The following is a 13,364-nucleotide window of genomic DNA, read 5'->3' as shown; positions in this document are numbered from 1 at the left end:
CGTCTTATAGCCTGTACCTGCTGTGGATTGGGGGATGTTGGGGAGTGGCAGCGGCGGACGAGCAGGTCACAGGGGGCAGGAGTCGGCTGCAGCGGCTAACACTTGTGCCCGCTGTTAAAGAAAATGAATATCCACTGCTCCCCACACCCATAGTCCAACTCTATGCACTGAAGCTGGCACCAAGAGGTGGGAGGGACTATGGGCATGTGGAGCATTGAATATACATTCCTTTTAATAGTGAGCACACGTGATCACCCAGCCGCTGCAGGAAGCCGGCAGCTGCCGTTAATAGTGTGCCTGCTATTAAAGAAGATGAATATTCACAGCTCTCCTCTCCCATAGTCCTGGGTGTGGGGAGCAGTGAGTATTCTGGCAGCTAACCTCGGCACGAAGGAACGCATGACGTCACTGCCACACACTTCTTCCAAGCTGACATTTTCTGCTGGCATTAGAAAAGGATGCTGCATGGGAGCAGAGGGAAAGTAAGTAGAATGGTTTATGTTTTTATGTGTGCAGCGTGATGGGGGCTATATATACCAGGATGGGGATGAGGGGGCCATGTATACCAGGATGGGGATGAGGGGGCCATGTATACCAGGATGGGGATGAGGGGGCCATGTATACCAGGATGGGGATGAGGGGCCATGTATACCAGGATGGGGATGAGGGGGCCATGTATACCAGGATGGGGATGAGGGGGCCATGTATACCAGGATGGGGGTGAGGGGACCATGTATACCAGGATGGGGGTGAGGGGACCAAGTATACCAGGATGGTGATGATGGTGGGGACATACACTCACTGGCCACTTTATTAGGTACACCATGCTAGTAAGGGGTTGGACCCCCTTTTGCCTTCAGAACTGCCTCAATTCTTCGTGGCAGAGATTCAACAAGGTGCTGGAAGCATTCCTCAGAGATTTTGGACCATATTGACATGATGGCATCACACAGTTGGCGCAGATTTGTCGGCTGCACATCCCTGATGCGAATCTCCCGTTCCACCACATCCCAAAGATGCTCTATTGGATTGAGATCTGGTGACTGAGGAGGCCATTTGAGTACAGTAAACTCATTGTCATGTTCAAGAAACCAATCCGAGATGATTCGAGCTTTATGACATGGCGCATTATCCTGCTGAAAGTAGCCATCAGATGTTGGGTACATTGTGGTCATAAAGGGATGGACATGGTCAGCAACAATACTCAGGTAGGCTGTGGCGTTGCAACGATGCTCAATTGGTACCAAGGGGGCCAAAGAGTGCCCAGAAAATATTCCCCACACCATGACACCACCACCACCAGCCTGAACCGTTGATACAAGGCAGGATGGATCCATGCTTTCATGTTGTTTACGCCAAATTCTGACCCTACCATCCGAATGTCGCAGCAGAAATCGAGACTCATCAGACCAGGCAACGTTTTTCCAATCTTCTACTGTCCAATTTCGATGAGCTTGTGCAAATTGTAGCCTCAGTTTCCTGTTCTTAGCTGAGAGGAGTGGTACCCAGTGTGGTCTTCTGCTGCTGTAGCCCATCTGCCTCAAAGTTCGACGCACTGTGCGTTCAGAGATGCTCTTCTGCCTACCTTGGTTGTAACGGGTGGCAATCTGAGTCACTGTTGCCTTTCTATCAGCTCGAACCAGTCTGCCCATTCTCCTCTGACCTCTGGCATCAACATGGCATTTCCGGCCACAGAACTGCCGCTCACTGGATTTTTTTTCTTTTTCGGACCATTCTCTGTAAACCCTAGAGATGGTTGTGCGTGAAAATCCCAGTAGATCAGCAGTTTCTGAAATTCTCAGACCAGCCCTTCTGGCACCAACAATCCTGCCACGTTCAAAGGCACTCAAATCACCTTTCTTCCCCATACTGATGCTCGGTTTGAACTGCAGGAGATTGTCTTGACCATGTCTACATGCCTAAATGCACTGAGTTGCCGCCATGTGATTGGCTGATTAGAAATTAAGTCTTAACACACAGTTGGACAGGTGTACCTAATAAAGTGGCCAGTGAGTGTATATACCAGGATGCAGGATATTAGTACAGAATTTGTGGACATTTTCCCTATAACAGTGTCAGCAGCAGATCACTCCTTAACAGTACATCATGATCACATTTTTGCCTTCAATTTTTTTCTATTTTCCTCCTCTAAAAGCTAGGTGCGTCTAATGGTGTAGTGCATCCTATAGTCCGAAAAATAAAATACTTGAATTTTATTGAAAATATTCAGACTAAAAGAACTCACTAAAACCTCATCAGGAGAACGTAGCATTACACTATATAAGTGGGCACTCTCTGACAAAGTCTTCAAATCAACGAATATTCCACTGGCGATGAAGACACAGCTCATACATAGTTTGGTCTTTTATGTGGTAACATAAAGATGCAAAACCTGCATGATAAAGAAACAAAACAGAAGAAGAATCAACAACTTCAAAACGTGGTGCTGAAGGAGGAAGTTATCAATACCATGGATGGCAAGAAGAATGAACAAATCAATTTTGGGGCAAATCAAGCCAGACATGTCACTTGAAGCAAAGATCACCAAGTGATAACTTGCCTACTTTGGCCACATCATACGAAGAGAGCAATCACTGGAGAAGGACATCGTGGTGGGAAGAATAGAAGAAACAAGGTGAAGAGGAAAACCAGCAACCCGATGGCTTTTGCAACAATGCTAGTCACTTGGGAGCAATCTGAGGTATCCCAGGAACCGTTTCTATTTAAGGCCCTGCTGGTTTAAGAGGACATAAACCACATCACAAGGAAACTTAAATACAGCCGTTGTCCATCACAATGTGAAACATAAAGTAACAAGTCCATACAATAATGCAGGTTAGCCCACCTGGCTTAAAGTCCAGCTTCCTAGTCCTTTAGCAAAGGCACTCAATCAAAGAGCAAATAAAAAAAGAGAGAAGCCAGCGCTGCCTATGGTCAGAACGCAATACATAAAGTGCATATGCATATATTAATTCCTAACTATTTAAAAAAATCAGACATTTAGCAAACAATTGATCAATTTTTTGAGCCACCCCGCCATGTTAAGGCATTCTCATATGGGGCAGTCCTACTCTACATTTTTTATACTCCCTGTGCCATTACGGCCTCCTAAATGTATTAAAAGCAAGACCACATTAAATGCAAACTGTACCTGAAGCGATTCTGAATCACTCCCATGGTGCCAGAAAGGGCGAGCGCAGATAAAGGCTGACCAGGTCTGGACATACATTTCAGGTCCAACCTCCAATTCAAGAGGTCTGCACACATCCTGTTACGGGCAGGCAGAACGCACCACATAATAAAGATGGAATAATATATGAGGTGCGTTCGCAGCCCGAGGCCCACTGTGCAGAGATGACCAACTGCAGCTAAACAATGAGGAGAAGGCGTGTAGGAGAAAGCCTGATACTGGTGGGTAACCACTCACCCAGTGCTAGCAGGGACGAACTCCGTTACTTCACGTAGTTCGTGCCAGCCGGCGAACAAACGCAACCAGTTAACGTCACAATGTGAACCACTGCTTGGAGCGGGTGCAATGTCCGCTCTGACAGACGCCACTAACCAGCCTGTCAAGGGTGATGGAAAGCGCACATACGGCACTGCTCTGGCGGACGCTGCGGTAGCAGTAGTCCACGAGGCCTGTACTGGCCGATGCCCAAGGCGCTATTGGATGATGAGGACACACACTGCGGCACTAACAGTTTCAGAGCTACGGTGCTGACTCTGATTCCTAACTCATACGTAATATCCAAGGAGGGGGTATTATAATGCGTCAGTCACCAGGCCCGCCCGCCCGCCCGCCCGCCCGCCCATCCATCCATCCATCCATCCATCCATCCATCCATCCATCCATCCATCCATCCATCCATCCCACATGCACTAAAGCCTCAGAGTCTATTATAGCACATGGCGGGGCGGCCATGCGAAGCTTTTATAGCCGTGTCCTTCCGGAACCTTCATGATCCCCCTGATGGTCCGAGAAGGACCTGAGCATGTGACTCCGGATCCCCAATGGGAGATCGTCCCATGAGCATGCTCAGTGGAGCGACGGAAGGACTTAGACTCTGGAGTCTTTTGCTGCTGGCCAGGCTGCATTGTCATAACTGGACCAGAGGTGGCAGCAGCAACCAAGTCCACACTGCTGGTGTGAGCAGAACACTGGGATCGAGGAGTCTGCTGAGCAGGCTCCACTGTGGCCGAAGAAGAATTGGGAGACTGTTGATGGCAGCGCTCGTGATTCCTGCTGTGCAGCCCTCGGAACCTAACACCTCTATTCGCACAGACATGTGTCAGACAAATAGGTTTCATTTTACCAAGTGAACCACACCCAGGGGTGGACATATGGTGAACAGCTGTTCTGCTGCTTATAATCGACCTGTCATGACTGATTAATCCCTTTTAGTCCTATATGTACTAAAGCATTACTCCAGGTTTATCTCCCATCCACTAGGTGTCCTACAGCCACCTTACACTTTATACTATGCTACTCTGGTGGACATATCTAGTCTTGCACAAGATAGATCTTTCTACAGCCAAGATAAAGTCAAAGGCCAACAAATAAATAACAATACTCTCTGATTGGCATTGTTTAGAGGGATAGCCTATTGAAGACATTAACACTCAGATGCCTGATTTTAATGTGTGAGAGCATTCTGTGTCTTTCACGGATAGCACTCTTACCTGTAATAGTCTATGGAGGCATACACACGCCCATGATTTTTTGAGGACCAAGAGGGCCACGGAAAAATGCTGAGACATGTCCAATTTGGATCTAAGGGTCGGATCAAAATCATCAACACAAGTCAATGGGCTGGTAAAGAAATCCGACCCAACTCAGTTGACATCTGAGGGCTACCCAATTTTCATGGAATGTCAGTATGGAATAGGAGAAAATTTTTTTTTTTTACGAAAAAAAACATGACACTTGGACCACACTCTGATCAAAGTCTAAGCAAAAAAATCAGTCCATTTTTCTTGTACGTGGAAAAATCGGACATGTGACTAAGCCCTAAGAAACAACACTGTACAAATCAGAATAAATGACCATATTGGGCCCATTGTTTAAGGACTGTGTCTCTCCTATAGACACTATTTATGGAGCCACTCTCTTGAAAAAGCTATGAATATTGGATTATTTTAACTGATTGCAAATTTTATACAATTTTCCCTAAAGTAGTATTATATATAATAGTTTTCCATATTCATGATGCAGTTTTCATATATTTCTGCTATTAAAAATAGGCATTTACTCTTCAGCTGCAGTCATATGTCTTCTACATGTCTGTCTGTGCTCCAGTTTCTTTTTCTTGGACTGCCCACACACACATAGTGTTTCATTGATCCATGTATACATCAGGTTTAAAATCGAATCCTTGTGTCGAGCCCTTGAGGCTCAGCGCACATTTCTTCCTCATCCGTTTTGGAGATCAGACGGCATTTAAAGTCCATGGGGATCTGTTAGACAAGGATGAAAAACGGACGGAAGTCATTATTTTTATTTCAGTATTCCATCAGAGACAATGGATAAATAAAATTTCATACAACCTTCTGCCTAAAATAGTGGGGGAAAAAATGGAAGCAACGCGGATAACACCTGGTAAAAAAAGCTGTCTGTTTCTCTTGGCTGGTAACACCTTAACTCAAGTGTGAATACAGCCTTAAGCCTCATTCAGACATCTGTTGGTTTTTTTTGTGCTGGATCAGATTTTCATCAGTGTCAATTTAGTGAACGGCACCATACACTACAAAGGTATATGCTCCATTTGTACTTAACAAAGGTCTGATTGAGGCCTTCAATATTAGAAGGCCTCATTCAGATGTCCGCTTTTAACATACGTGTGTTAGGCCACTTTCACACTTCAGGCTTTCGGTATCCGGCATGGTGCGGCGAAAAACCGGACTACCGGATCCGGCCGCAAACGCAGACACCGGATCCTTCTTTCTGCCGGATATATTCCTGGCAGAGAAGGTTTCCGGGCATGCGCAGTGCGAAAAACCGGTCCAGCATTGGGAAAAAACGTTGCATGCAACGTTTTTTCCAGACGCCGGACCGGCTATTTTCTCCAGATCCGGAAAAAACCGGACGCGCCGCATTGCCATCCGGCGCAATGCGGCACCAATGAAACAGCACGGGGAAAAAGCTGGATCTGGTCGTAACAGGCGCCGGATCTGGCAGTCCAGTTTTTCGCTGCACCATGCCGGATACCAAAAGCCGGAAGTGTGAAAGTGACCTTATCTGTGTTTTTCACGGACACAACACGCATCCATTATAATCTGTAGAGCTGTTAACATGGGCTTTTTTTTTGCGGAGCACGTGTATGCCAAAAAATCATGGAGACACCCTAGACACTGACACCACATTTATGCCATCCTTGTACTGTCTTGTTTTTGGCATACAGGAAAATCCCTGATGGTAAAAACGAACACACTGACTCTGGGGAAAATCTGATCCACCACCATGATGAAAATCAGTCTGGTTTTTTTCTTGACGTACAAGAAAAAAAAAATAGACGTCTGAATGAGGCCTAAGGCTAAGTGCAGGCGTTCTTTTTTGGTCCTGCGGATTTTTCCACGCACAATTTAAGAAATCCGCAGGTCAAATGACCTGCATTTTTCCTGCGGATTTCTTCCTTTTTTCTTGCGGTTTTTGTGCGGATTTCCCCCTGCGGATCTGGAGAATGGAGCAGGTGGAAAACCGCACAAAAGAAGTGACATGCTGCATATTTTGAACCACAAGAAAACTGTGCAGAAAAATCCGCAGCGTCTGCACAGCGGTTTTTTTTTCTATTGACTAACATGCTACTGTACATCACAATGCGGATATGCAGCGTTTCTGCGCGGTAAAATCCGCTGCGGATCTGCTGGATATCTGCATCGTGTGCACATGGCCTAAGACACGTCATGATGGGACAGGATGCATCAGTATTTGACCATTTGTTTTATCTTTTTTTTACATCTGTATATTCATTCATTGCTATTTTCTTTCTATTGGGCAAAAACAGAACAGATCTGTTTTGACACACAAGAAAACAATAGCAATAAATGCAAATGTGGATGAAATGAATGATCAAATACGAATCAAATACTGATGTAGTATCTCCCTTCTAAGAACTCCCCGGAGATTTTAATAGACATATTCAATCCTGAAAATGAATCAAAATAGGTCATGCTGCTTTTAGTTTTATAAAAAGGACTTGGGGGGGAAAAAAAAACCCTTCAGTGTGACGAGCACTAATGGTTTATATTAGCCAGTTCTATAAAACGGATGAAATACGTATGACAAATACGCACGTGAGAAAGAAGCCTAGCAATACCCATAGATTGGAATGTGCTGCGTATTGATAGTACAGCCAGGCACATGAATAAAAAGCAGGAAGGTGAGCTATACCACCCTAATCAGCAAAGCTATTTCAGTGGATGATTCCTGATAATCAGGTGTGAATTAGCTCTAAATGAACGTCACGAATGGTTCCGCACCGACACTTTTCAGGCTGGGTGCACACTACTATTGGCGGAACACATCTTATACTTTGTATGTTATGTATGTGAGACGGCACCATAAGGCCGCGTTCACACATTCAGTATCTGTAAGCCAAAACCAGGAGTGGGTGATAAATCCAGAAGTGGTGACGTGTTTCTATTCTACTTTTCCTCTGATTGTTCCACTTCTGGTTTTGGCTTATAATTACTGATGTAAAATACTGGACATGTGAATGTGGCATAAGCAAGAGCTGGACAGTAACATCAGCAGTCCTTGCAGTTGCTGTTGAACTCCTCCTGACACTGATGGCCGACTGAGGAGCTCTATGCTTAGAAAACGTGTCCAAGGGAATAGTGCCACCTAGTGCTCAGTTTGGAGAATGTAAACTTGGATTGCTGGTAATAAGTGACCCAGGTGTTGCCAATACCTGGGGATTCTCATCACTGGGTTGTCAGCACTTGTGTATAAGATTGAGTTGCTTCATAGGTGGGCTGTAAACCAGGATAGCTGCATAACAAAGGAGAAGCCATTGGTGTAAAATAACAGTATGTACCCACTTTGATTTTGCTATGGTGTACTAATGTTCTGTATGCTGTAACTGCTTTAAATCATGGAATTTGGGAATTAATAAAAGGTACAAGTAATTTTGATATTAGAGGAAAGCTGTCAGGCATTGGCAGATTTGACATAATATATATATGGCTCATTGTGCAAGGCTTCATCATAAAGTCCGTGAAATGCTGGCAGAGGCTGATGTAGAGAATGGAAATATACTGTTGAGTAGAGCAGATGCTCAGAAGTGTTTCTCGTGTCCTAGCTGATCATCACTTCATTTAGTTACACTTGTGAATTTAAGGTGTTTCTTCTCTGATTTAAAACGTGTGTGTTTTCTGTAGACTAAATTTAGCTAATAAAGCCATATTTGGTAGTGTGCACCCTAGACCTTAGCTGTTCTATCCTACAAAGACCTCTGGGTGAGACTTTTTTTTTTTTTTAAACCAGTTATTTTTATTTAGGTTTCAAAAGATTTTAAACACTAAACAGTGGATATCAATATACATGTAACAATTCACATCTGGGTGAGACTTTAAATCCATTATGTCTTATCTAAAAACTGCTTGTGATTTCTCCCCCCCCTTCACGAAAACTGCACTGTGACCTTATCCTTAAAGGGAACCTGTCATCCTGAATGTCTGACTAGGGGCTAGATGTAACTTTCAGTGCATGTCAATGTGTAGCAACACTGGCAATGTACTATAAAGTTTTTTATTTTTTTGTTTGTTTCATTGTGCCATACATGGACATGTGCAGCAAATTCTGCCTCTGTGTCTGTCTAGGATGGTCAAAAATCATGTCCTGCTTCCTTTTTTTCTGCGAAAGTCTTAGACTAAGGCCTCTTTCACACTTCAGTTTTTTGCATCAGTCATAATCCGCCAAAAGGACGGATGGCGGATCCGTTTTAGTACTGATGACAACGGATGCCACCCGTCCGTTTTTTTGACGGATCCGACAAATGAAGAATTTTAAAGGAATCTCAGCCGAGAGAGAGAGAGAGGGAGTTTTTTTTTTTGTCCGGCAACCAGAAAGAATTTCGGGTTAAATGAGTGTCTGGAGGATCCGCCAGAGGAAAAAAAAAACGTTGCAAGCTCCGTTTTGAAATCTTTGAGGATGGTGACGGACAGCAACTTTTGGCGGCTCCGCAAAAAAAAACGGATGCAACAGACGGCAATCCGTCACAATCCGCCAATAATGGAAGTCAATGGGGAAAAAAACGGATCATCAAAAAAAAATTGCGGATCCGTTTTTTCAAAACCTGGCGGATTGTGACTGATTGTAAAAAACTGAAGTGTGAAAGAGGCCTAAGTGTTACTTTGCACCTAGTGGCCAGGTTGTGGCCATGATCACTTGAGGTTTTCAGACTGATAATGGCATACTAGTTTCTTGGTCACCGGCAGTTTTAGTTGCAAAACAATGTGGCAATTTAAAAATCAACATGAACAGTGAGTTGAGTGGCTGCAAAACTGGCATGTATGGTTTCACTTAATGCATTCCTGACACGAGCTTTACACCAACTATTGTCATTGCTCCCTTACTTTAGGACACCATGCCTAGAAAGTCACCTGCCGTTTCCGTTGCGCAAAGAGGCCACAGGTACTCGCTCAGAGTGGCAATGAAGAAGGCGACCTATCTTTCTGAAACCAGCGAGTCTGAAGAACACAAAAGCAGCTCCTCCTCTTCAGACTCTGAAGTGGTGAAACCGCCAGTGGTGCCATCAAGTGAGTCGGACGAAGAGGAACCAAACGAATTCCTAAAGAGGAGAGCAAAGAACATCAAAGATAATAAGGCCATGGTTTGTTCCACCATTGTATTTTTAATGTGGTTAGATAACGGTATATTCCAGAAATAATGACGAAAGGGTGATGGGGACTTATCGTGAATTGCATCCTCACTTTGACTAGTGTCAAATGCCCTAGGGTCTGCTGTCTACACGACTGTCTGAAACCTCTAATGCGTAACTGATGGCATAGCAGCAGAAAATATTACAAGGATCTGTCGAGTATCTTTTCTGTGCATAATATGATTTATATTCTACTGCTTTTCTCTAAAATGGCATGCAGGGGTTATGAGCAATTGATGCTCAGCCCTATTCCATAAAATTGAGCAGAGCTTTGATACCAGATATAACCCATGGACACGTGTCTCTTCTGGAACCAAGCAGTCATGGTTTTCTCTTCCTAGGCTCTATATGTAACTCCTTAGTGACCAGGTCAAACTTTACTAGTGTCACTTTATGTGGTAATAAAGATTAACTGATTATCTCTTTAATCCAGATGGTCCCACCACACCAACATTAACCCCTTTACCCCCAAGGGTTAATGCATGTTAATGACCAGGCCAATTTTTACGATTCTGACCACTGTCCATTTATAAGGTAATAACTCTGGAACGCTTCCATGGATCCCGGTGATTCTGACATTTTTTTTCTCGTGACATATTGTACTTCATGATGGTGGTAAAATTTCTTTGATATGACTTGCATTTTATTTGTGGGAAAAAAACTCAGAAATTTGGAGACAGTTTTGCAATTTTCCAACTTTGACTTTTCATGCCCTTTAAATTGCAGAAATATCACACAAAATACTTAAGTAACATTTCCCACGTGTTTTCTTTACATCAGCACAATTTTGCATCCAAATTGTTTTTTTTCTGGTTAGGAAGTTATAAGGGTTAAAAGTTAACCAGCGATTTCTAACTTTTAATTTTTTTTATTTTTTTTTTGGGACCACATCACATTTGAAGTCACTTTGAGGGGTCTATATGATAGAAAATACCCCAAAGTGACACCATTCTAAAAACTGAACCCCCTGAAGGTGCTCAAAACCACATTCAAGAAGTTTATTAACCCTTCAGGTGCTTCACAGGAGTTTATGCAATGTTTGAAAAAAACAAACCTTTTTTATTTTTTTTTTTTTTTTTTTGTTCCCACAGAAAAGTTACTCAGATCCAATCTCTTTTTTTTTTTAACCAAGGGTAACAGGAGAAATTGGACTCCAAGAGTTATTGTGCAATTTGTCCCAAGTACGCTGATACCACATATGTGGGGGGAACCACTGTTTGGGAACATGGCAAAGCTCAGAAGGGATGGAACCCCCAGATTTTACTGTTATGGTTTGCCGGTGCCATGACGCACTGAGAGCCCATGAGGGCCCAAGACAGCAGAACACCCCGCCCCCCCTCATAATTGACCTAATTTTACAAATTGCACCTCTCAATGAATTTATCTAGGGGTGCAGTGATCATATTGACACCATGGATGTGTCACAGAATTTTATACCATTGGGCAGCCATGCGTAGAGACTCGGGAGGAACGGAGCACTATTTGGCTATTCAAGTGAATGGGTCTGTTCACATCTCAGTGTGTTTCCACGGACTGTATGTCCATGGACAAAAAAGCTGACATGTCCGTTTTTTAATGTCAGCACGGGCCACAAAACATCCAGCACACGTGCGTACGCGTAACACATGGATGTTAACCATGTGACACCCATCGGCACCGGGAAGAAGCGTTACAGTAAGCGCTGTTCCCTGGCGCCGGGTGCTGAACACATTTCATCATTCTCCCCTGCTTGTGCCGATCGCTGGCAGAGCAGGGGAGAATGATGAGAGCAGTGTTCAGCGCCGGGGAACAGCGCTTACTGTAACGCTTCTTCCCTGGCGACCGTCCTTGTGGTACTGATGCGGCACACGCATGCCACACATGTGCCACAAATATTACACACACTGAACGGCTCTGGTACCGGAAATATCAGGACGTGTGAAAGAGGCCTTATAGTGGGTTTTTCTGTTTGGCAGCTGTCACACACTAAAAGACGCTTTTTATTGCAAAAAAATAGTTTTTGCATCACCACATCTTGAGAGCTATAATTTTTCCATATTTTGGCCCACAGTCATGTGAGGTCTTGTTTTTTTTTGCGGGAAGAGTTGCTGATTTTATTAGTACCATTTTCAGGCACGTGACTATTTTTGATCACTTTTTTTCAGATTCTTGGGAGGCAGAATGAACAGAAACCAGCAATTCATGAATTTCTCTTTTGGGGGGGCGTTTATACCATTCCACGTGCTTAAATTGATAAAGCAGTTTTATTCTCTGAGTTAGTATGATTAAAGAGATGCCTCATTTATATTTTATGTTTTGGCACTTTTATACAATAGAAACTATTTTATATAAATTATTTTTGCATCGCTTTATTCTGAGAGCTATAACTTTTTTTTTTTTATTTTTCCTGTGATGATGCTGTATGGTGGCTCGTTTTTGCGGGACAAGATGACGTTTTCAGCGGTACCATGTTTATTTATATCCATCTTTATATTCTACTTTTTGTTCGGCGGTATGATGATAAAGCATTGTCTTTTGCCTTTTTTTATGGTGTTCACTAAAGGGGTTAACTAGTGGGACAGTTTTATAGGTCGGGTCATTAGACGTGGCGATAACAAATATGTGACTTAAATTGTTTAGACTTTTTTATTCAAATATTTTATTTAGTGATAAACACTTAATTTTTAAATATTTTTACAATTATTTTGATTTTCTTTCTATCTTTTATACTTTGTCCCACTATGGAACAATCATTTATGCATACTGATGGCTTATATGGCATGCAGATCTGCATGCCATAGAAGCTGTCAGAGCTGCACTCTGTGCACACTGACCTCAGAGACTTCCTGACATGCACTGTGCGTGACGGAGTTTCTCAGCTCTGGTAACCTGGATGTCGTGCTGACTACATCAGGTTACCATGACAGCGATTGGGACCCTGCGTCATGCCACGAGGTCTCCGAGCCAAAGGCAGAGGGGCTGTCAGCCCTCTGCCTGCTCCCAGAATGCTGTGATTGTATTCGTGTCTGTGACAGCTCCTGTCACCTAGTGCCAGATGTCAGCTGTGAGAATCAGCTGACACCTGGCCGCGATCGGCCGTGCACCCTGTGTGCGCGTCCATTCGCTATAACGTACTATTCCATCCACGGTCAGACAGGACCAGGGCACATGGACGGAATAGTACATCTGATGTCAGAGAGGGGTTAATAACTAACATCTCCCTTATGTCTTCTTAACATCAGCACCATTTGTAAAAATGTTTTATTTTGATACATTTTTAAACCTTTTAAAATTCTACTAGTAATTTTTAAAAAAAAATTTTTTCAAGGAAATTTACAAAACTTAGATTTTTTTCGGGACCTATTAAGTTTTGAAATGGGGATCCTATATGTTGGAAACCCCTAAAATTGATGCCAGTCTAAAAACAGCACCCCTTAACATATTCAAAATTGCTTTCATATAGTTTATTAACCCTTCAGGTGCTTTTCAGGAATTAATGCAAAGTGG

At 43.4% G+C, this 13,364-nt stretch overlaps 1 protein-coding gene across 3 annotated transcripts in view; it reads left to right on the top strand.

Moving 5' to 3' along the window:
• The first annotated feature begins 7,870 nt into the window (after nucleotides 1-7,870).
• LOC141049618 (cell division cycle-associated protein 7-like) overlaps nucleotides 7,871-13,364 on the top strand; it is a 36,223-nt gene continuing 30,729 nt past the window's right edge. For all 3 annotated transcript variants that reach the window (XM_073546203.1, XM_073546204.1, XM_073546202.1), the window contains exons 1-2: nucleotides 7,871-8,025; nucleotides 9,579-9,830. In XM_073546203.1, the coding sequence (XP_073402304.1) occupies nucleotides 9,585-9,830 (246 nt within the window). In that variant the 5' untranslated portion in view covers nucleotides 7,871-8,025; nucleotides 9,579-9,584. The remainder of the gene's footprint in view (nucleotides 8,026-9,578; nucleotides 9,831-13,364) is intronic.

Source organism: Dendrobates tinctorius, unplaced genomic scaffold, assembly GCF_039654945.1.
Source record: "Dendrobates tinctorius isolate UK_male_01 unplaced genomic scaffold, ASM3965494v1 ptg000145l, whole genome shotgun sequence".
NCBI lineage: Eukaryota > Metazoa > Chordata > Amphibia > Anura > Dendrobatidae > Dendrobates > Dendrobates tinctorius.
This window is presented reverse-complemented; position numbering and strand designations above follow the sequence as displayed.